Genomic DNA, 23,349 nt, shown 5'->3' with positions numbered 1-23,349 from the left:
TCTGTAGAAATTAACAATGTTTGCATAATTTCTGAATGCCTTGAATTGTTATTTGCTTTATAACTTCTTTGGCTTTCACTAATTAGAAAAGGAGAGTATAATTCTTGTAAAAAGAATTACCGAGTGAATACACTTCCTGATGAACCACATACAGACATATATACACAAAATTAGACTACGTATTTAGTGGAACAGGAAATGCATTAAAGAGGGCTGTCGTTGTATTAGTTACTTGTCTTTCGGAATATCAAAGAATGAAATGTAAGCAGCAAACACAATTAATTACCAGTCTCCACAATACATTACAATTTGCAACACAGTCCTACTGGTCATTGTATGTGCATAAACTCTATTAGTAATTATATCAGTTTACCATATACCTTTTTTTTTGTTATATTGCTTTTAAAAGTATTTTGAAAATAGATTTAGTAAACACTAAACATTAAAAACACTAATATAACTACATGTCAATTTCGAAATCACTCCTGGTAACCCTTCATTTGAGTTCAGATGATTTAGCAAGCTAAATGAACACTAGAATCTTTACTACACTCCCATAAATTGCTGTTCAATCATCTCAGATTTTGAAAATATGAAATACATCCATCTTGTTGCACAGTGTTTACATAATGCCTGCTACAGATTTTTCTCCTTTGCAGTTTTTAACTATCTTGTTATGTTATGAAATCAATACAATCTCAGAATCTAAAAAGATAAATAATTAAAAATTAGTACTGTATTGACTGAAGATTAGCAAAAGACCACTTAGGCCTATTTCTCATTTTCATTATCTTTGATACAACAACTATCTCAGCAGCATCATTCCTTATTTATTTAGTAAAAATGTTATCGTTACAATGCACACTGCAATATTTCTTTAAAAGTACTAAATATTTATACTTTTCATCCTTTCTTGGGGGGCTTTTTTTTTTTTTTTAGTCTTTGTGGTCTTTGTGTGTGTGTTTGTTTTGTGTTTTCTTTAGTTTAAGACATCAGTAGCTAGTGCTAAATCTTGCCTCACCTTCAGCAAACACCAGAATCTCACCAACACCCACAAAATCCAAGTTTGGGGTAGCAGTTCCACCAACAACACGCCATTCCACTGCCACCTGTCCCAGGCTGCCTTCTGTCCTGTGTATCATTAGCTGCACGTTGGCCTGAGGACGTTCTTCTACTTCAACATACTTCTCTGTTGCATTGGGACTTACACTGTAGATCTTAAATACTCCAAAGGCATCCCCATTCATCATTATGGTAACTATAGAAGTATTTGGCTGTCCAAGAGTTGGTTGATTTTTTAAGTTGGCTGAGATGTTCAGTAATTCAACTTTCAACAGGGATATAGTGAATTTTTCATCCAGCTCTGGCAGGCTGTCAGGGAGTATGGTAACAGTGAGATTTGCAAACTCTTCCCCTTCCTGCATGATGGCCCACTGTCTTGTGATAGATTCATAATCACTACCAGCAATGGCTTGTGTGCTAAACAGAACAGATGTTCTGCTGATGTTTTTCTTGTAGGTCCATAATCCCGACATGTTAGTTAATGGCCTGGTGTCTGTTGCCAGCCAGAGGCAGAGAGGAATCTCAGAGGCACTGGAAAATGTAAAGGCTGAACATGCTTGTTCTTTTAGGCACTGAGTTGCACAGGCATACAGTGGGTCACTTGCTGCTGACACATTCACTCTGGTCTTGGATGGCTGGTCAGGAATTCCCTGTACAGGAGACTCGTAATAGGCCAGTATATCCTCACCTTGCGCAATGGCAAGAGCTACAACGTCAGTCTCAGAAGTGCTGTAAAATATTTTCAGCCGACCAAACCTTCCCCCACTAAAAGACATTAAAATAAAAATGTTATATTAGCTGGTGAAGCATGTTTAACATTCTGTGTTACTGGGTTAAGAAAAAAAAATGAACAAAATTAACTAACACCTTCTGAATTGCTGAAAAGTCAAAAATAGCAAATTAAAGTGACTTCCCTTGAAGACAGTCCCAGAATAATTGAGTAGTTGGGTTTTTAGGAAAGCAAGTTTGATTGTTATAGCTAGGATAGCAGTCTGTTAAGTGTGCATGTTTGTAAACATTTGTTTCTAGGAGTTAACTTAGTCCTCCTAGGACTGTCAAGGAAGAAAAAGCCTTTGCTGTCTAGCATTGTTATCATTCCTCCGAGGTGTCTTCAGGATACCATATTTCATGTGCAAAACCTGTTCTGCTTTTCATTTTGTCTTCCATCACACAAAATTTGATTTGCTTTGTCTTCCAGTGCACATCACAGGAACAGGCTGATTTGCAGCTTTAAAAGACTTGACAATTTAACAGGCAAAATAAATCTTCATGTACACTGTGTACACTGGGTTTACACTACAAACATTTCATACACTTGTACTTTATGCACATTTCTAACAAGCAGACATCTAGTTCAAAATCAATGTACATGAAAAAAAAAGAGCTGGCAGAGCAAGCAATTGTTGCAAATACCCATATAAGGGGGCATGATATTAAAAATTATTGCCAATAAAATACCCAACAAAAACCAAACCAAAACAACAGTAACAACAACAACAACAAAAGATTCAAAATCAGCCAATATTATACAGACCTTCTCCTGACTGATATATTTGCAAGTAAACTTCTTTCTAGGGGCTCCTGAATTTCATATGAGGATTGATGAAAGAAAACTGTGCCGTAAGGATTATCATTGGCAGGTATAACAATATTCGCTGTGCCATCTAACCCAATAGCACCACTGTTGGAGGCCTGAGTTAATTCTATATGGACAATCTCAAAAAGAAAAAAAAAAAAAGAAAAACAATTTTTGCCATTTATAAAAAACTCACAAGCAAAATAAAATCTTAACTTATTGCAGCTTCCTGCCGTAACATTTCTTGTTTTGATCTGGACACATCTCTCATACAAGTTAAAACTCTAATACTGTTAAAAAGAGACAACACTGCTCTACTTACTTCTTCTATTTCTGGAACATCATCAGCCAGGATTTCCAGCAGCAACATTTGAATGGCTTCCCCAGGGGCAAAAGTAATATTACCCATGGCAACTTGCAAGTCATTGTCAGCAGGATGTCCATTAATGGTAGCAGCCCACTGAACAGTAACATTACCCAGTGTCCCAGCATTGCGGATTATTGGCAGATTTATGGTTACTGATCCAAATTCAGGCTCCTCCACAGTGAATTCGGTATTCTGAAAAACTGACATATACCACACAGAGATGTAGAGCATTAACAATAAAACTGAAAGTAAATATATCAGTTCCTAAAGTACAGAGTTTTATTTTACTTGCTTGCATTTACTTGCACAAGTGTTTACCCTTTTAATCACATTTAAACCTAAAAGCAAACTTTCGATATGCATATTTTCATCTGCAGAGAAAATTAGCATAAATATTAAGCCCTCATCCAAAAAGCCTATTCCAATACACACATTTTTTGAGGCTAAACATGAACTGTTTCTAAGGTCTAAGAATATAATTTCAAAATTATTCACAGCAAAGAAACTCTTTACCAGATTTCATGTCACTTATTGAAGAAATAAATTAAAAGTATTTAACATGGAATATGTTAAGTAGAAATCACAGAATTACAGAATAGGTCAGATCGGAAAGAACCGCTGTAGATCATTTGATTCAAGCTCCCTGCTCAAGTAGGGTCATCTCAGAGCACACAGCACAGGATTGTGTCCAGACAGTTCTTGGATGTTTCCACTGAAGAAGACTCCACAACCTCTCTGGGCAACCTTTTCCAGTGCACCATCACCTGCACAGTAAAGAGTGCACCTCCTCGTGTCCAGGTGAACTTATGGGCAGCAGTTTCTGCCTGTTGCCTTGTGTTCTACTGCTTGGTGCCACTGATCAGAGCCACCAAGAGGCTCAATCCTTTTGTCATATTAAAGCCCCATTAGTCCATTATTACATGTTTTAATTCAGTTCATCTTATCTTTTCCTTTGCTCCCTACACCCACATTTCTGCTTCTGAATATTTCTATTCAGTTGCCAAAAAGCAGTTCCCCCACAAACTCCCAGAAAAAATGTTAAAAGAAGAAAGTAAATACTCCTTTACCAAAGGATCCAAAAGGGTCATCAGAAGCCTCAATAGTTATGACTGCTCTCGTCAAAGATCCAAGCAAGGCTCCTCCTGTTGTTTGGTTCAGCAGCTGAACATAAAATGACTCCTCGAGTTCAGGATTTATATCATTAATTATATAAATTGGCACAGCTTTACTTGTTTCCCCTTCTAGTAAGACAACATCTGATGATGCGACACTGTAGTCCTCACCTAGATTTGTAGTTGAAAAAACCCAAAACAATAAACATAGATAATATCAATGATTTATGGTTCAGTGTGGTGAACATTATCAGTAATACTCATCTTCTCTTTGCTTACACATGCATATCTCTGTGGTTTTATGGGGTCTTTATCTTTAGATGCCAAAAGTGTTTTTTGTTTTTGTTTTTTTTTTTTACTTCCTATTGCCTTTTAGATGTCTGGATGGATCAAAATAAAACTTGGTTTGACCAAAACAGAGCTTGTACTGTAAGACCAAGAGGTAGTTGCAAAAGGTCCATTATTGTCTGCAGTTTACAAGAACACAATACCACGATGTTTCTGTCTTTGATTTATAATTGCTGTCCAGCTTTCCAAGAGTGAAAACAGAAGCACCATGTCAAAGTAGATTTCAGTAAAGGGCATATTTGATGCCTCAGCTTCACTTCAGGCTAACTTGTATCAACTGTCTAGAGGAACATTGTGACACACTAGATGACAGCTCTTCCTCAGAAACTAATTTAAAGCATACTCTGATACAAATCTAGCTACACATTTAATTTATAACATTTTGTTACCTAAAAATGAAATTATTAGTTCTCAGAGCACGTACCACCCACCCATTCAATCTGGACACAGCTGAAATACAGTGCACTCAATTTATAACTGTCTAAGTGATCCTGAAGATTTCATAATTTTTCTCCTTCATATACCTTCTCTACAGCAGGGACCAACTGCAGAAGTTTATGTTCCATTTTCAGAAGTACAGGTCTCCTTGGGTTTTGACAGATTTTTCCCTATTTGTTTTACAGCTGAATCCCCAGATCTCACTTCCTCTCTAATAAGCTCAACTAAGCAATAAATGGTGGGTTTAAATATGTACATGGGACTAAATTGATTTTACATGTACTACTATAGTATTTTAAGGGGGTGGGGGGTAGAGGGGCATTTAAGTGGTGGTGTGCTACTAAGTAAAAAAACACCCCAATTCCTTCCCTTATTTAACTTTTAAATTCTCCAGTGATAATGCATAAACTTTCCCCTAGGTCTTAGATTCATATATGCTAACCTCAGTCAATGCCTTACTACTTTTTATTTCACACTTGTTACAAAATAGACCAGTCATTACACACTTGTTTGTTTAAGCTTTAACACAGGCTGCATATTGCGTATGGATATATGCAAATGCATAACAGGCTGTTCTGCTTTCTTACCAGCTGTTGCAGTTATTGGCACAGCTTTAAATTTCACAGAAACATCTGAAAATATTCCCCCAGTTCTGGTTACGTTAATGATTGGTCCAACATAGTTTTCAGCAACTCGTACAGCTGAAGCTGAAAGCTGAAGTGTTCCAAAAGCATCATCATTGGCATTGATAATCACATGAGCTATTGTCTCACCCATTAAGCCAAGTCGAGGAGAATTTATAACTGAAATATAAAGAAAACTTAGTGAGGGGTACCTGAAATGTTTACTATTAATGACTATAAAATTTGTAGGCATACATGTGAGTTTAGCTGTCTCTAGTTTTCATGAAAATCATCTTTTTTACAGTTGGACAAAGCATAACTACAAACCACATCAAAATACATGTGTTTAAATTATGTTCTGGCAGGATATCTGAATATTATTCTACTACGCTATGGAGAACACAAGCCATAATTTTTTTGAAAAGATGAGGTAATTTGAATATATTTATTTATTTATTTATCCATAAGACTAATAGCAAAATCAATACAGTTCAGGATAATTTCAGTTTTACTCTCAATATGATGAAATATATGCAAGATTTCAACTCCAAGTGGAATTACCCCTCATTTTGAAGTTACCCCTAATTTTGCGGGCAAGGGCAGCAATCAAACCTGCCAAGAATCTTTAAAGCACAAATCAAGCTGTAATGATCTGAATTTATCTGAATGAGAAATTAAGTAAAAATTGTCAATGCTAAGAAAGCAGCACATCATTAATTCTACATCACTTTTTTAATAAGACTTTTTGTATTTTAATAAGAAAAACTAGCTTAGTTATTTCCTACTACTGAATTTCCAAAAGCAATGCTAAATGAGCAGATTTAGTGTACAAACAAATACTGTAACATATTTGGCCTGAAAGACCTTGGATAAGAAAATGCAAAAGGGATAAAGAAATACTCATGCTTTTCTAATAAAATAGTGTGCCAAAGGAAATAAATGCCAACAGACAAAAGTCAGGTAACTAAGAGATATCTTAACTATACAGAATTTGGTAGAGGTAAAGAATTCTTCATTTATCTTGCTGCATTTTCTCCTGTACGTATAAATACTGAGCCTTATAGTTAAATTGTAGGTTTTCTGTAAGACACTTACTTGGCCGATCCTGAGCTTTCTTGATCAAAACAACACTGTTTAGCTCCACAAAAACAGATTCTGACCTCTCAGGATCATCATCATCCAAAATAGGCAAGGATATTGTGGTCATACTTTCATTGGTTGTGAAGATCACATAACCTGTAATGGGTAAATAGTCTTTTCCCTCTATTGCTCTGACAACATCGGGTGGAAGAAAGGGAGACTTTTCTTCATCACCAATAGTTCTGTATTTCACCATTACTGTACCAAGGAGACCACCGCATCTTATAACTGTCAGAGAGATATTTTTTGTTTCTTCCTCAACTTTTATTGGTCTGTTTTGCTCAGAAAAGATGAAGACTCCATATGGATCATCATTTGCTAAAATAGTTAATGTTGCATTAGTTTGATATCCAAGACGACCAAGGGAGACATTGATGATCAAAACTGAAAACATCTTATCCAATTCAGGAACATCATCAGGAGAAATCTGTAATGTAATATTTGCTCTCACTTGGCCAACATCAAATGTTACATTCCCATCTGTAGAGACCAGGTCGTTGGTAAGATCGCAGAATATGATCCAATGCAATGTCACCAGAGATAAGGCCCCATGGCTTCTTACAACCTAAGAAAAACATATAAAGATGTGTATATTTTTGTTCCATGAAAAAGAAAAACATAGAAGTGTGAAATGCAATTAAGCAAAGACAAGAACATGATGAATTAAAGATATGTCTGTGTTTTAAAAACATGTAATTTTTATCATCTTAGCTCTGCAGATCTTGTTTTATCAACACTTTTTTAAAGATAGTAGTCCCTTGATTCTAAATAAGTTGAAGATTTAAAGCTTTTGTATATCATTACTATTATTTTATTTTCAAGCTGAATAACGTATATTAGCAAACATTGCATGACTGGAAAAACAAATGTTCATGACAAAGTTGTTATAAACCCCACAGACTAAAGACAAAGGTATCAGAGAACACGAGTAAAAACAGACAGAAGAGTACAATGCAGCAATATGAGACTCAAAGCTTTCTAACCTGCAGCACAACATTGCTGTCTCCATCTTCAGGTTCAGTTGCATTCACCAAAAGGTACTCCACACTGAACTCAAACACACCATGAGCATCATCAGAAGCCTCAATAGTCACAAGGATGTGGGATGCAATTCCCAAGCTAGCTGTTAAATGCAAGTTCCAAAAAGGGTTATTTTTAACTCCCATGTTTTCTTACATGAAAGAAAACAGCAAAAGAAATATGCTAGAAAAATACATGAGAGTATGAAGTATCTGTGCTGTCTGTCTTGGTTTTGCACCTTTTAAATGCATGGTAACTGCCTGCATGGAAAACGAACTGACTTTCAGTAAGGCAGTCCTCTCAGTCTTTCTGTGGAACCATGCAACAAAAAAAAGTATTATTTAAAGGGAGGAACCAAAATAAAATTACAAGTTTAATGAATGAAAATGGAGCAGCATTCATGACAGTGCAGAGTTATATGGTAAACCACAGTATAAGCAGAGACAAGATGAACACAGGTCTCATCCTAACATAAGCTGGAATGAAAGACAAAAAAATAACCAAAATCTCCCACCAAGTCAAGCAAATCCTGCTTCTAAAGATATTGTCTTGGGTGACATAACCTCCTGCTCAGAGAGAATAAGAACCTGGAACTTAAGGAAACCATTTCTGGAAACAAGTAAAAAAGAAACAGAATGTCAAAGGAAACAAAAAAAAAAAAATAATAATAAAAATTAAAAAAGAAAAAGAAAGAAGAAAAAAAGGGGAAAAAATAGAAAAAATGAAAAAAAGAAAAAATATTACTGTATTGGCATATGGGTGCTTATATAACATTTGTACGTGTGCAGTTTTAATTTGAAGTCTCATATGCATAGGGTTTTCCCATATATTCTATGTCATATTTTTTTCAATATTAAAGTATCATGTTTTCTGCATATCATGACATAAGAAGAAACTTGAAGAAATGAAAAATAAAAAATCTTAAAAAATCAAATTTTTTTTTTTTTTTTAAATCTAACACTACTTACTTTTCTATAAGAGTATCTTTGCCATGAAGGGATCAAAATTATACATAGAATGTATCAAAGCATACAATTAGGTAGTTTTAAAATTGCCTTCAATTTAAAAGAAAAAAGACTGCTTTTTTCTCCCAGGAAAATTTGACAATGTTCAGACAAAGATAATTTTGTAAACTTTAATTGTGCAATTACTATATTGTGTTTTACAACAATATCGTTTTGATGATATAAGAACCAATTGTTCTGTGCTTCACATTAAACACTGACTGCTAGTGAAATTACATCTAAATTCAAATGGAAAATAATTTTTTTAATAAAACTTTCTGTTAAATCTAAATTAACAATCTCTAACTGCCTGTAAAGGACATTGTATCAAGCATAGTAATTTATGATAGCTATCATAATTATAAATAAAATATAGGACTAATCAAAAGAGCTTACCATGTTGAAGGACAGATGAAAGGAAGAAATCCATGTTTCCATCACCACTACCACTTCCATCATTTCTAAAGAGCTCAGCAACTTTAAGATGACAGACATACAGATATATGTATGTATACAGATGCATACATTTATAAATAAAGGGAAAGCAAAAAGTAATTTAAACATTTCTGGACAACAGAAAAAGACAGAGATATATTCTAGGAAAGTGTCAATTTTCAAACTAGAAGTATACATAATTTCTGATAAAAGCTAGAAGAAGTATTGAATGTGTTACCTCTTTAATTTATTGCATTGGAAACAGCAAAAGGAAGTCAAAGGGAGAGAAAACACATACAACTTTCTTTTATCTTTCTTTTTTTTTTCCTCCTTCCTTCTGTGTTCCCTTTCTCAATCCTAATGGAAAAATTAGAAATGGGGCAGGGGGGAGAGAGGGAAACAGTAGCTAGACCCTGTCAAATTCTCTTATTCTAATATTTTCTCACAAATAAAAAACTTGTCAGAAAGTTGAAAAGAATAGGCAGCTTAACTGATGGAGTCTTTTCCCTTAAGTTTTGTACTTGCAGTGATGTTGGAAAGCTCAAAAAGATTATGTTCAGAAGGTATCTGCCTCTAGTAAACTACCAAAGTTAGCTGTAAGTTTTCTAACCAAAAAAATCGAAAAGTTTATTTAACTGAAATTATTTGACCAAAAATTCCACATGCATGAAAGCTCTGAAACTTTTATCAAAAGAATCCTAGCATAGCACCACAGTGCCACATTGCAGCACAGACATTCATGTTAATCTGATCTAGCTGTCCAGAAGGCATCACACTTGAAATTCTGAATTGCTTATAAAAATAATACCAGTTAAAAAGGCATTTTATGGCTCTTGATATTTTGAATAACTTCTTTTCCTCAAACCAAGAGGAATCTCCTATAAAAACATTTTGCAATGGAAATAAATTCTGTAAAGCAAAAGGGATTTTACGTGGCAGGAGCACTGATGCTAGCCAACAGTTGTGAGACTAATGTCTCACAGCAGGAGACACTAGCTTCTGGCTGGTTCTCCCACTCAGCTAAACTCTGCAGGCATCTCATAACCCACAATTCTCTAATGCTGTAATCCATTAGAATCAGTTAGGAGCCAGTTTATTGCAATTTCTCCAATTTCACTCAAGTGATAGATAAAAAGCACACCTTTGTCTGTTAAGCCTAAATTTTTTTAAGTTAAAAAGAAAAAAAAAGGAATTTTTTTTCACATTACTTTAATTCTCTCTACCAACCATGGAATTATGTAATTTAAAAAGCAGCAATTGCCTTTGAATGCATGGTAGTAATATACTTCCTTTAGGATCTGGTCATTTGCAGCAGTGATTAACAAAACATCTGAAGGACTGTTTTTTCCTAAAAAGAATTGCTGCTGTATGGAGGGTGTGTCCTTAGAAATAACATAGAAATAGTTCACAATGTTAGATTTTAAGGGATGAAGAAAGATCATGAAAATATAACGAGTGGATTGACGTATGTGCCTTACCTCCTCCCTCTGGGTTCAACAGCTCCACTTTAAAAGTTTTTTCTAGTTCAGGAATAGAATTGTCAGTGATGTTAACAATAATGTACTTGTATCTTTCTCCGGGCTGAAATTCCATTGAGCCCCAAACAGCCTGAAACATGACAGGTCTTCACAGTTTTGTTCAAGCTTAGTGTTTTCATCCAAATGAAAAAAGAAATGCAACCTCAATTCTTTTTGTCTTTATCAAAACATCTACTTTTCTTTAACTTTAAAAAATCTGGTATAATTTTTTAATAAGAAACAGCAATCTAAAGTCACTGAATTATGAGCATCTTCATTTATCTACATTATTCTGCACAAACAGCAGTCAGACAAGCAAACAGATACTTAGAAGCTTTTGTGGAATATGCACAAATCCTAGTCCGTACAAATACAATCTTCACCTGCATATGCACTTTTATGGTCATATAAAATCTGATACACTTAGAAACAGTAGGAAATATCCCCTCTTGCTGCATTGAAAATTTTCTTAAGGAGATCAAAATCAAACCCAGAGACTTTTCCTAGGAAACACAACACACTGCACCAAAAGGAGGCAAAAGGCACATAGTAATTTTTATTTTTATAATGAATACAATGCATCTATCTATCACAACACCATAATAAAACAAACTCTTTCTGTGAAAAGCATCACAGCTGAGCTAGTGAAAAGAATCACAACTGAGCTGAAATATTCAAACTGATGGCTTCTTTCAGGACAAATAGCTCTCTTTAAATTCTAAAATAATTACACACCTTCGCAATGGCCATACCTGATAATCTTTAGGACTGAAAGCTGTAAGCGGCACTGTCCTGTATTCCGTAAGAACTGTTCCAAGAAGACCTTGCGCACGAACTACCAATAATCTGATGTGTCCAACTTCTTCTTTAACAGTGATATGGGGCACAGTAGAGGCTGGCAGAATCATTTCATCACTGGGCTGAGGAGGCGGCCCCACCGAGAACTGCAGTAGACCTGAAAGACCAAAATTGTTATCTACATGGCTTTTCATACCAAATTCAAATTACAATAGTAAAAAACTAAAAAAAAGTATTTATAATGTCTACATTTAATGTTTATGAAATTTTGAAAATATTAATACACCTTTAGGATTCAATCCTGTTATTTACAGGAATGTGTTTGTACCATTCTCTCTCTCACTGATATTCATGTTAGTCCAAAAAAACCCATATCACAAGAATGAATTCAACTCTTCCCAAAAGAACTCAAATATCATAATATTGGGTACTTATTGGTATAATAATAGGCATGCTTAAATGTCTCTCTCTGTTACAAATTCTCATTTCACAAAAACCATCATAAAATCCACAACAGGAAATTTGGTTTTCTTGCAGAAGGGGATGACCACATGTTAGGTCCAGGCAGCTTTAATGTTTTAATGGCTTTTTTGTAGTATTCTCAGGAGTAAGTAATTTGACTCTCAGTCTTGTATAAAAATTATGAATTAATCTCAAATTAGATAAAGTGTGATACTTGACATTGCTTCCTCATCTATCTAGGCTAAGCGAATTTTTACCTCTTGAACTAGAACTATACATAAATCTGCAATAAGACTGTATCATCTTCAACATTGTTACCATATGGGTGGTCACTGGCTTTAATGCTGATATCAGTAGTTTCCTTTTCTGGATCTATACTTGCTCCACTGGTAGGAGTTGAACCTAGTTTTCCATCTCCAGACACTGCAGAGACTAATGTCACACGGAAATATTCATTTAGCTCCGGAACGTCATCATCAATAACATGCAAATTTAAGACCTAGAAGAAGGACCAAATCATGGAGAAATCAAACTACGCAACATACATCCCTTAAGAGTTTTATGACCCTTTCAACAATTAGGTTTTTAGTTAATTAGTGTATCTGCTGTGAGTTCAGAAAGTAATGCAGAGAACATTTTTGCCCTCCATGTAACTTAATCTTCTGATAATAAGTTTAGAATACCAATTCCAAAAACATCTTTACCAAAATGTCAGAGAGATTACAGAGATTAATCTAATTTAGAGAGAAGTAATGTGAGCTTTTAATGCCACCTGACACTTGAGGTTACAGATCATACTGTCATGTAACATAATCTGCTCTGCACAGGCTAATACATTAATCTCAGACAATTCTGACTTTCTACATATTGTGATAAGATTTGACAAATATATAGGAGAAAACGTTAAAGTAGCTGATCATATTTAAAGCCATGAGAAGGAGTAGTTTAAAATGTCAGTGGATATTCTCTTAAGATTTTTCACCTGATGAGCAACTGTTCCCAGGCTGTTTCTTAGGGAAATGACCATTAGGTCTTCTGTATATAGACTGTATATTGGACCACATGGCAATGGAACAAGAGGACTCACCAGGTCTCTTCTGCCACTTTATAAAATAAGTCAGACCTCATCCATGCTGCCAGACTGGAAAAGCTTGACAAATTTAACTTTAAATGACTGTATGTAATACAGTAACACATTTCAGTAGCGAATTAAAGCTGAATAAACAGCCAGGAGCATACTATTTTTCAAAATCACAAGTTTTTGCCAAGCTGTAATCAATAAAATGGTTTAATGGGGACAAGATCGACAGATCTAAATGAGTCACTTGTATCTTTTCAAATTATGTCAGTAGGTTTCATTCAGTCCCTACTGACATCAGCAGAATTATAGAAGTGAAATTAAAGACAGTATTTTCTATTATCAATCCACCCTTTCTATTAAACAAACACTAATAGAAAACACATATGACTTTCCTACAGTATTGTGGTTCCATACCTCTTCTTCAATTAAATGTGCAATTCCCATGCTGAGGGTTGGGGTCAAATTCACAGAAACAGATTAATCAAAAGAGACAGAACATGCCTAACAGTTGCAAGACATTGATAACAGCAGTGAATTCGACTGCTGTCTATTTAATTGTTGTGGAGATAAAACTGATCCCCAAAACTCAGATCAAAACCTGATCATATTCCAATTTCAAAAGTACTGGATCCACTATTCAAGCCCAGGACTACCTATACTTGAAGCATAAGTATAGATATACATATATCTAATATATATGTATGTGTCAACATATCTTATGGGCATTAAATGTGCAATTTCAGGCATTTAAGCATTCATGCATGCACGGTAATGCATGAAGTAAGATGTACACAAATACACAGGTGTCTATCATATCACTCGTTAGATGTCAAAGAGAAAAAACCCCTCAGAATGCAATAAAAGCCATGTGAAGGAAAGACTCTTTAGCATGAAACGAGTCAAGCATCCTCAAAAGGTGTTTTCCAGCAGGTTTGGAAAGGACAGGATGAATAGTTAATAGAAAGGTAGGGTTTACCTCTGATCTCTGCCAAGGAAGGAATGTGATAGTGCCACTGCTGTTAGAAAAATCGCTAACAGAGTAATTAATGGCCCTGGAATCAATCTGTGAGATAATGTAATTTATATACACATAGTCTAGGGCTCCCCTGGTACGCTCCACAACACAGGATATAGTGGAACCCTCATCAGCAGCCTGGAAGAAAGCAAGAAATTGACATACTTGTAATGATCAAAATGCATACATCAAAGGAATAAATGTAAAAGGTTGAATTCTCTAATGCTATTCAAATGTTCAGCAATTTTTTCATTGTTGTCATGTTACTTTCAGCACTTCTGGAGTGATAGGAAGCTGAAACTGATCTTGATGGTGGGTAGAACAATCTTAATGAAAATTGCAATAGCTTCTAGCACCTCCCTGAGATCAGCTAGTAACCGCACGCTGTTGTTTTTTCTTTTTGACACAAAACCAGAATAAATATGTTTGAAATGTGTATATCAAAAGCAAAAGACTATATTGTTTTATATTTATGTCAACTATTTCAATTTTAATTTAAAGAAAGATTTGGATTCCTCCTTTCCCTGACTAAAAACACTATGGAAAACAAAATAAATAATTTAAATTAAACTGTACTATTATCATTCAGGAAAAACTGAAAAACTTTTTGTCCTATAGTAGTCCTTGCAATTCTGTCTTCACAAAGAACATGCCTCCAGCAGCAACAATTTCACGCATTTGGAACAAATCAGGTATTGATACTGGCCCAGTGTAATAAAAAAATTATGATCATCAAGCTAAAATAGAAAATAATTTTATTTGAAATTTATCACAATGACTAAAGCTATCTTAAGCATTAGATAAATTTCAGAGCTTCTGTATAATACTGTGCAGATACTGAATGCATCTTCAGCTGCTTAACAGACAGATACCAACAGGAACGAAATTAAACTACTGATAAAATAATGTTATAGGATAAAGGCAAAACAATTAACATGCCACATAAATTTTTAATTTTGCTTCATGGTCAGTTGCTGATCTGTGGTGTCACAGAATTATCAGTGGCATTTGAAACTGAAGGAATCTATTATGGTAGCCGATGGCAGGCACCTGGAAAGCAAATTGAACCAAACTGAAAACTAGCAATAGTCAGGTAAGATGGTTGCCTTCAAACACACCATAAGGACTTCTGTTAGAAAGGATGTACTTAAGAGGTCTTAAGAGTTCCCAAATTGGAAAGCATTATGAATTTTCTTCCAAAATATTCTAATAATAATAGAAATGTGTACCATGTCTTTCTCCCTCATCATGATTAAAAAATAACAATTAATTATGTTTATTTCAATCCCCTCAAAGAAAGATTCAAGTTTATGTACTGCATATATTGTGGCCACCACCACAGAAAATGTAATGTTTAAAACCAGCAACTTCCAGCCAGTATCAAGTGAATTCATAATAAATACGATGTTGGTAATGATGATGATTCAGTTACAAGGGAGGGAGAGACTGGAACAGAATTCAGGAGAAAAAGTGCTGCACAGCACCATCGCTCACCACTTGCTGACCAATACCCAGCCCATTTCCAAACAGTGACCAACTGCCTTCCAGGTAACTCCCCCAGTTTATACATTGGACATGTTATTCTATGGTATGGAATATCTTTTTGGCCAGTTCAGGTGAGCTGTCCTGGACATGCTCCTCCCCAGATTTTTGTGCAGCTCCTCATTAGCAGATCATAAGACACAGAAAAGTCTCAGGTGAAGCCCTACTTTGCAACAGCAAACCATTCTTGTAATATCAACATTATCCTCATCCTGAATCCAAAACACAGAACCATACCAGATACTAAGAAGAAAATGAACTCTCTCCAAGATGACATCAGATTACAGTCTCAGAAGTTACAGAAGTACAGGAAAAAAACTATTCTAGGAAATTTTAAGCCTTAGTCTTCAGTTTATGTAATAAAAAATTTTTCTGAATAAAAAAAATTTGGGGGGATTTTAAAAAAAAGTGATATTGCAAATGCCAGTGTGACTGAGGCTGTATAAACAGAACTTACACAATTCCAAATTCTAGAAAACTTCGCTTAACTACAAAAATTTAAAAAGTGGAATCAAGACCCTTCAAAGGTTAGTTAGCCTTGCCAGTTAGATTGTGACTAAAATTTCCCCTGCAGTTTTCCTTATGAGCATCTTACCTCAGGAATACATGCTCCAGTGAAGCCAAATAAACCATTAGCATTATCACTTTTCTGTATTCTTAATCTTGCTGTTGTGTTTTCTTGTGAAATTCGAGCTCCACCACACACAGAAATAAGCTTTAAGATGAATAACTCCTCTCCTTCTTCCTCTTTGTCATCCTTAGCAGACACTATGAATGATTTATTGGTTTCTCCTTGCCGATATTCCAAATACCCAGAGACAGGGTGTATATCACTCTTTGCAGGAGTTGCATGGAGTTCATAGATTTCTGCTTGTGTCAACTTTCTGTTGTAAAGCCTTACGTCCTGCATTAAACCCGTGTACCTGCTGTTGCCATTGATTCCTGCTCCAATTCTCACTATTCCTGGACCTGAGAAGAAAATTAGAATTTTTTTCATGTTATGAGAAAAATGTTATGTTGGGTTGTTGTTGTTGTTGTTTTTGTTTTTGTTTTTTTTAAAATAGCTAATATATGAAATTATTAAAAAATCTATTGTAAATTGTTTACTATCCCTGGGTTAGCAATCATATTGATCTTGAAATGTAGACTGGGAGGCTCCTGAAGCCTCATCTCAGTGTTGCAGGTAGATCAATACAGGTCAAATAATTCCTTCCTGGATCATTCATGTTTTTCATCCCTCTAATTCTATCTGCACACTGTGATCATCCTTTACCTTAATGAACCTTGGAAACTTCCCTCTTTCCACTAAAAATTTTGATAGCCCAGCTGCAGCCATCTCACTTTTGTTTTTCCAAACACTCACCTTACCCATTTTGTATCTTTGTATATTTAATGTGTCCTCTGCTAGGCCAGTGAATCCATTCTGATGATCAGAGTATTAGCCACACTGGATATGCTTGTACCCTAATGCACTGGAAGAGGGGCTTAAGAAATGTTGACCAGGTTCCAAGCACTTTTTACAACTGCTCCAACATTTCTTTCTCTCCAAACAATTATCCTACTCTGCAAGTCAGAGGATGACAGCTCCCTTTTTCACAAATATGCTAAGCAGGTAGCTCATACTCATTCCCATCACTCTAAAACACACAGAACATATTTCTTCAGCTGTTCTCTGATTTTGGAAGGAAATGTGCCATGGAATGTCATTTCTACAAACAAGCAACCACAACAACTGCTAATGGTCCCAAGACGTGAGGCTGAGGATGGTAAGAAAACCAGACTAGAGCGTTCACTGCAGTATCCAACATTAAATGGTGAGAGATTAAATCCTTAGCAGAGACCTGTAGTATCTCCAGAGAGAGCACACATCATCTCCACTACTACGGAGAATTTGCAATAACTCAGACGTATCCATCTAGCAACAAAGGCCTTACTGCATTTCACACATCCGTGTTTTACAAACTGAGGGGAAAAAAATCCTTTCTAAGCTACAGCACTTCAATCTGATGGCAGTTACTAATGGCAGGGGCACTACTTTGTTGCAGAGGAACTACTTTTTTACAGAGGCTGAATTTCTTAGATTTCAGCTACCAGGAAATTAAAGGCAAAAAAAAATCCTACATTTGAGAATTAATGACATCTCCTCTTCATACTCACTTTATGTTTGTGCACATATATGCATGTAGGTGCATATGCATTTAGCATCACTGCATGCTTTTTTTAATTTTCCTTCTCTGATTACAGAGGAGATTGTATTCAAGAATTTGGTAATTATTCACTGCCTATCCCCATGAAAGAAAACCTGTGAAACTGATGGGGAGCGAAAGAAAGGCAAAGGATGGAGATTGCTACTGTGAAAAAAAGCACATGGAAGAGTGAGGAACTGCAAAAGAAAGAGTAAATGTAAATGTATTTCCACCATACAGTACCCGACTTAATAAAGGAATTACTGTGATGCTCACTGCTATGGTACTTGAGTGTAAAATTCCATAATGCTTATGTATGATTAGGTCACATCTGGAAATATCAAGTTAGAGGAACTGAAGTACACATGCTAATGTTATTTGGAACACCATTAAACATATGGGCAAAATTTTCATATACCATGTAAAAACATGCTTAAGTAAATCTAATCCCTGAAAAATTCTATTGCTTACAAAATATTGGTTTAGCTGTAATATAATACACAACTAGAATCAAAAACATTATTGCATTTTGTTTCAGAAATCAAGAGGGAAAAATCTTTCTTAGTTACAGTACCGTTAATCTAATGGAAATTATAAACATATGTAACTATATGTATACATAATAAGCATACATATAGAAATAGAATTATTAATTATTATTTTCAAATTATTGCAATCCAAGGTCTCTTACAGTTCTGATGCTTTTTGAAAATTTCCCAGCTCTTATTTTCATCTATATGTTTTTTTTGAAAATCCCTAGAATTTTCTATTGATTGCTTTTAATAAACTGATCAGATACAATAATTTCAGAATCTTGCATGCATCTTTGAAGGAGCTAGACACTTCCGTATTTTGCAGAACTTTACATATGAAGAAAAATAATACAGTCTCACCATCAGCAATTGCTTCTCCTTTAAGACTCTTAATTCCTCCTAGAACTGGAATTCCATCCATGTAAAATTCAATTATACTTTCATCCAGAGTAATCATAATATGAACCCAAGTACTTTCATCCAGATACTTCAGGACTGCTGCTTTGGCTATGTATGTCATATTGGATCCCAACGCTGTATAATGAAGCACTACAGAAACATGAGAATCATTTGTTTGGATTTTCACACCATAATATAAGGTCCCATTACCATCATCCTTTTCAACTATATAACCATCAGTATTGACATTAGGAATTAACCATGCTGAAAATGTAAAATTAGTTACTGCAGTATTTCCATCATATGGGTATTCCAGATCAATAATTCCAAATGCATCCTCTTTTCCACTGAAATACAAAGCATCCGTTCCACTGTGATGACGTCTCATGTGTGGCTGAGATTGTACTGAACTTGGAAATGATCCCAGCAACAAGAAGTCTACCATTGATGGTAATCCAGCTTGAAACGTACTGGACAGTATTTCCCAACCTAAACGGACAACACCAAAAGTGCCTTGTTGTCTCCAGATGGTGAAGTCTGTAATGTAGGAAAAATCATCTTCAGAAAGAACATCTTCGGCTATCTCTCTGTCCTGACTCTCTGGATCTAATATGAAGACTCCAAAAGGGTCATCATTGAAAGGGATCATCACCGTTACAGCAAGGCTTGTTTCAGATAACTGCCCACCAGGACCAGGAGACCCGCCTATATAATGGAAGTTAAGAGTAAAAGTTACTGGTCTGAAGAAGGTTACTAAATATTTTAAAATGTTTAAACAAAATATCTTTTTAAATAGGCCTATATTGTCTTTAAAAAGTCTCTGAACTCTTAAAAAATTCTCCAGATATGAGATTAACATAAATTAGAAAACAAGCCATGTTATTTTTCACTTGCAGAATATAACTGTCTTTCAGTTAAAACAAGAATTAGCTCAGATTTCCTGAATTAGTAATGAGATGGGTTGCTTTTGTTTCATTCAAAAAACATGGGGTCAAATTAATTTCTCATTATACCTCAATATTAAAACAAATATGAAATGGCAACATTTGGTTCATTGCCATCAAATAAGCAGAGATTACCCTGCAAAATCAGTAACCAGTTGTGTGTTAAAACTGCTCCTAAGTCATGCCATTAGTCACCTCACTTGTCCACAGTAAGAAGATCTTGACGTGACTGTAGAGCCTCCATGCATCACTATGTAGGAAATCTTCTGTACATGCACACGGATTTCACTTATGGAAATGTCAACATATTTTCACTTGTATCTCGGCACAGAAGGCCATAAATATTACTGAGGTGGAAAGATTTGGAGCTCTACTCTTAGCAGGCCTGTAGCAGTTGTCATTTAAGTGATACAAAGTGGTAACTTTTTTTATTTTACAGAAATTTCTAGAAAAAAGCAAACAAACCAGGCAATCTCCATTATGGTAGATACCCATAATCTTTATTACCTTCATTTTTTCAGCTCTACACAAAGCTCTACATATCTGAAATCACCAAAAAGGCATCTTTTCTAAAGGCCAGGTTCCAAAACTGTGTTCATATACCTAAATTAAAGAATAAATGAAAAACAAAACCTAAAATCTCACCAGAAAAGTAACAGATGACATAGGCATCAAGGCAAAGCTCTTTCCAGGACTGTCTTATTTCTGATTGATTGAATTTAATTACTTTCTACCAGATAGAAAGGGAATGGTTATTTGGAAGACAATACCTGAAATGTTCACCAACTTTAAAATGTAAAATTCATTGAATTCAGGAATTTTGTCTGAAACAGCATGGAGCACTATCAGCTTTGATCCTTCACCATCCACGAAGTACACAGTCCCGTAAGTTTCAGAGAACTCTTCTCCTGGCTTCAGTGTAGAATCATTATTAAACAGTTGCCAGGTTAATGAGACATTCCCAAAGTGTCCTCTTTGTCTCAAAATTCTGTTCAGAGATACAGAAAGAGTGAATGACCTGGCAGGTATGCATCAGCATTCTCCATTAACAATGGAAAACGTGGACTAATCATCCTTACTGTGGGAAATAATATGCTTTATTCTAAATAACCACATACAACAAATAGAACCATGAACAATAATACAACCCTCATAGACAGCCTGCAATTTCACAGTATAATTTTGCCCCAAGATACACCACAGATACCTCAGAAAGAAAGTAGTCAATGAAAGTACATGCAAAATAGTACTGTTTGAAGCAATATCACTTTGTCTTGCACTTCAATTTTTTAATAATCAAAATGAATTTATAGTTCAGCAAATTAACAATTAAAATTGAGTTAACTGGCCACTCTTAGAGAAGAAGGAGCAGGCATTTAACTACAAATATTTTTTCCTTTAACCATCAAGGTGCCTTAACCTTTTTTGTATTGGTATTTAATTTGGGTTATATACTAGGTCCTTCAAAAATCTGATTATTCCATATTAAGAATTTAATAACTTTTTAAAAAGCTTTTATTTGTTCTCATAGCTACCTGATAACATAATTTCAGCAATTTCCAAAAGGTATTACAAATAAATACTGAAGAACTGAACTGAACATAAAGAAGTTCCTTTATTAACAAAAGACGATGACATACTAAAAGAGCATTTCTGTTTGTGTGGTAAAACACAAAAAAAGCTGTTTAAAGCATTATTATACAAATCTGAAAAATAATTCAGTAAAGCAGTCTAGCAATAGAAGCATAATATATGTTTTTACTGCTTCCAAAGGTTTCCTTTTGTTGTTATTAAGCAAGGTGTTCTATTCCAGCGGTGTAGCACTGTTGCAGTAATTCCAGTTACTGTCTTGAAAGCTCAGTGCTGCCTTTGGTGTTCTCACTGGTTAGATTATAAACTACCATGACCCTTTCCCTATATACTAAACAAAAGTCAAATCCTTTTGAGGGTATGGAAGAGACAGTTTCCCAGTTAATATATTTTATCAACAAGGACTAAGCAAAGTCAGATCTTTGTGACCTTGGTATCATGTGCTTCCATAAAGCACCTGTATATATATGTGTGTTTAGTTCAAATCATCACTCTTCATACCATAGATTTAAAAAAAAATATTATTAAGGACCAAAAAAATCCCGAAGTGCAGCATAATAAAACCAACCACAGAATATATATTTTATACACTCTTTTAAGAAAGATTTTAATTTTTTAGATGTGCAAAACAAGCATAAAGATCTAACTCACAGTAATAGGCATCTATTTCAAGGCTTTAAAACAAACAATCACATCAAATAAAAATATATAAAAGATAATTAAACAATTGTGAAAAAATCCTCTTCTCTCACTGTTCACACTGTCAAATTTATTGTGAACATATATTTCTTTATACTCTGTCTAGAATTTTCTTATTGAAAATCAGTATTTTTATCAATTTATAGCCACATTCTGACTTCAGGAACACAAAAAGGTCAGATGACATGAAAATTAATATCTTAACCCTTCCCCTTCCTGAATACATTGCAGCAGCTACAGGTCAGTCTAGGGAAAAATATATTCAGCCTAGAAGAGAGGCACACCTGGCCTTTAAGTATAGGTTCCTATCTGTAATTTACAGTTGCAATAAAAACAAACTAACAGAAAAAATAGAGTAATATAGGTTGTTAGTAGGGTAAGATTTCAAAGTAGGGTGCAAAAAAAAATTACCACATAGTTGTATTTAACTGTATTTTGACAAGATATTTACTTCCCTATTTGTCCAGGTTATATTCTGATCAGTTATCTCGATCATTTTGTATCTACACTCTCATGAAAATATAACAAAAACCCATATACTGTAATGTTATTTGTGTGAAAATATAAACAAGCCCCTTTGTGGTAATCTTATTCGTTTATATTTTAACAGGAATTCTGTACACATTTTAATATGCACAGTCTACTTGATAATTTTAGACTTGATGTTTTGTTGATCTTCAATATGTTTGCAAATAATTTAATCCAAAATTTGGTGGAGCTATTTTTCTAATAAATTTTAGCAATGCAAAAAAAGGATTAGATCAAAGGAGTATCCATAAAATAACACACCCATCCAGACTGACATACACGTATTCAAAAAAGGGGCAACAATATTATTTAAAAGTTACTTACAAAAAAAAATTACTTTTTCCTTCTTCCACTGGCTTCTCTAGAGGTTCTAAGGAGAAAATTCCATTAGGATCATCATTTGCTTCAATAATAACTGTAGCCACTGCAGCATTAAAGATAACAGTATCCCCTAAAAAGAGGGTGATTAATTTTATCAAAACTGGAATCAGAAATGGAGGTAACTCTAAAATATTCTTCTCACATCAACAGCTTTCAAGCAAAGAAAGAAACAAGCAGTGATAAAACAATCAGTGAAAACCAATATGTGAGATATTCAATAACAGACAAATCAGAGTAAAAATATATAAGTAGCATCTAAGGCAGAGTTCAAGAATGCAGATTTGCAAAAATAAAAAAAGGTCACATGACCAGGGATTATACAATCCTGAGAGGAAAAGGATTGTATGAGAGGTAGTACTTCACATTTGATCAATTGCTTAAGTCAGAAGAAAAGGACACTTATTCTGAGATCCAAACTCTCCTTTAGACTTACAACAGAAATACTGCAATTTAACTAGATAAAAGGTAACAACAGTCTCTAAGAGATTAGTCATACCCATATCACAGCCTATCTGAAAGGAAAAAAATACAAGATACTGTGAAGTAAGG

General features: G+C 34.7%; 1 protein-coding gene across 1 annotated transcript in view; it reads right to left on the bottom strand.

Annotated features, from left to right (window-relative positions):
• ADGRV1 (adhesion G protein-coupled receptor V1) overlaps positions 1-23,349 on the bottom strand; it is a 223,856-nt gene that overhangs the window by 160,248 nt on the left and 40,259 nt on the right. Inside the window, exons 18-33 of the mRNA XM_066182497.1 lie at positions 22,744-22,870; positions 20,373-20,590; positions 18,620-19,363; positions 16,136-16,509; positions 13,960-14,136; positions 12,221-12,401; positions 11,395-11,597; positions 10,604-10,733; positions 9,087-9,167; positions 7,650-7,789; positions 6,622-7,231; positions 5,491-5,706; positions 4,073-4,288; positions 2,961-3,205; positions 2,597-2,778; positions 1,022-1,827 (exon numbers count right to left, since the gene is read on the bottom strand). Coding sequence (XP_066038594.1) covers positions 1,022-1,827; positions 2,597-2,778; positions 2,961-3,205; positions 4,073-4,288; positions 5,491-5,706; positions 6,622-7,231; positions 7,650-7,789; positions 9,087-9,167; positions 10,604-10,733; positions 11,395-11,597; positions 12,221-12,401; positions 13,960-14,136; positions 16,136-16,509; positions 18,620-19,363; positions 20,373-20,590; positions 22,744-22,870 — 4,650 coding nt within the window. The remainder of the gene's footprint in view (positions 1-1,021; positions 1,828-2,596; positions 2,779-2,960; positions 3,206-4,072; positions 4,289-5,490; positions 5,707-6,621; positions 7,232-7,649; positions 7,790-9,086; positions 9,168-10,603; positions 10,734-11,394; positions 11,598-12,220; positions 12,402-13,959; positions 14,137-16,135; positions 16,510-18,619; positions 19,364-20,372; positions 20,591-22,743; positions 22,871-23,349) is intronic.

This window comes from Chamaea fasciata, unplaced genomic scaffold, assembly GCF_029207755.1.
Source record: "Chamaea fasciata isolate MVZ Bird 193981 ecotype frontalis unplaced genomic scaffold, bChaFas1.0.hap1 SCAF_4, whole genome shotgun sequence".
NCBI lineage: Eukaryota > Metazoa > Chordata > Aves > Passeriformes > Sylviidae > Chamaea > Chamaea fasciata.
Note: the sequence above shows the minus strand (reverse complement) of the source record. Positions and strands in the feature narration are given on the sequence as shown.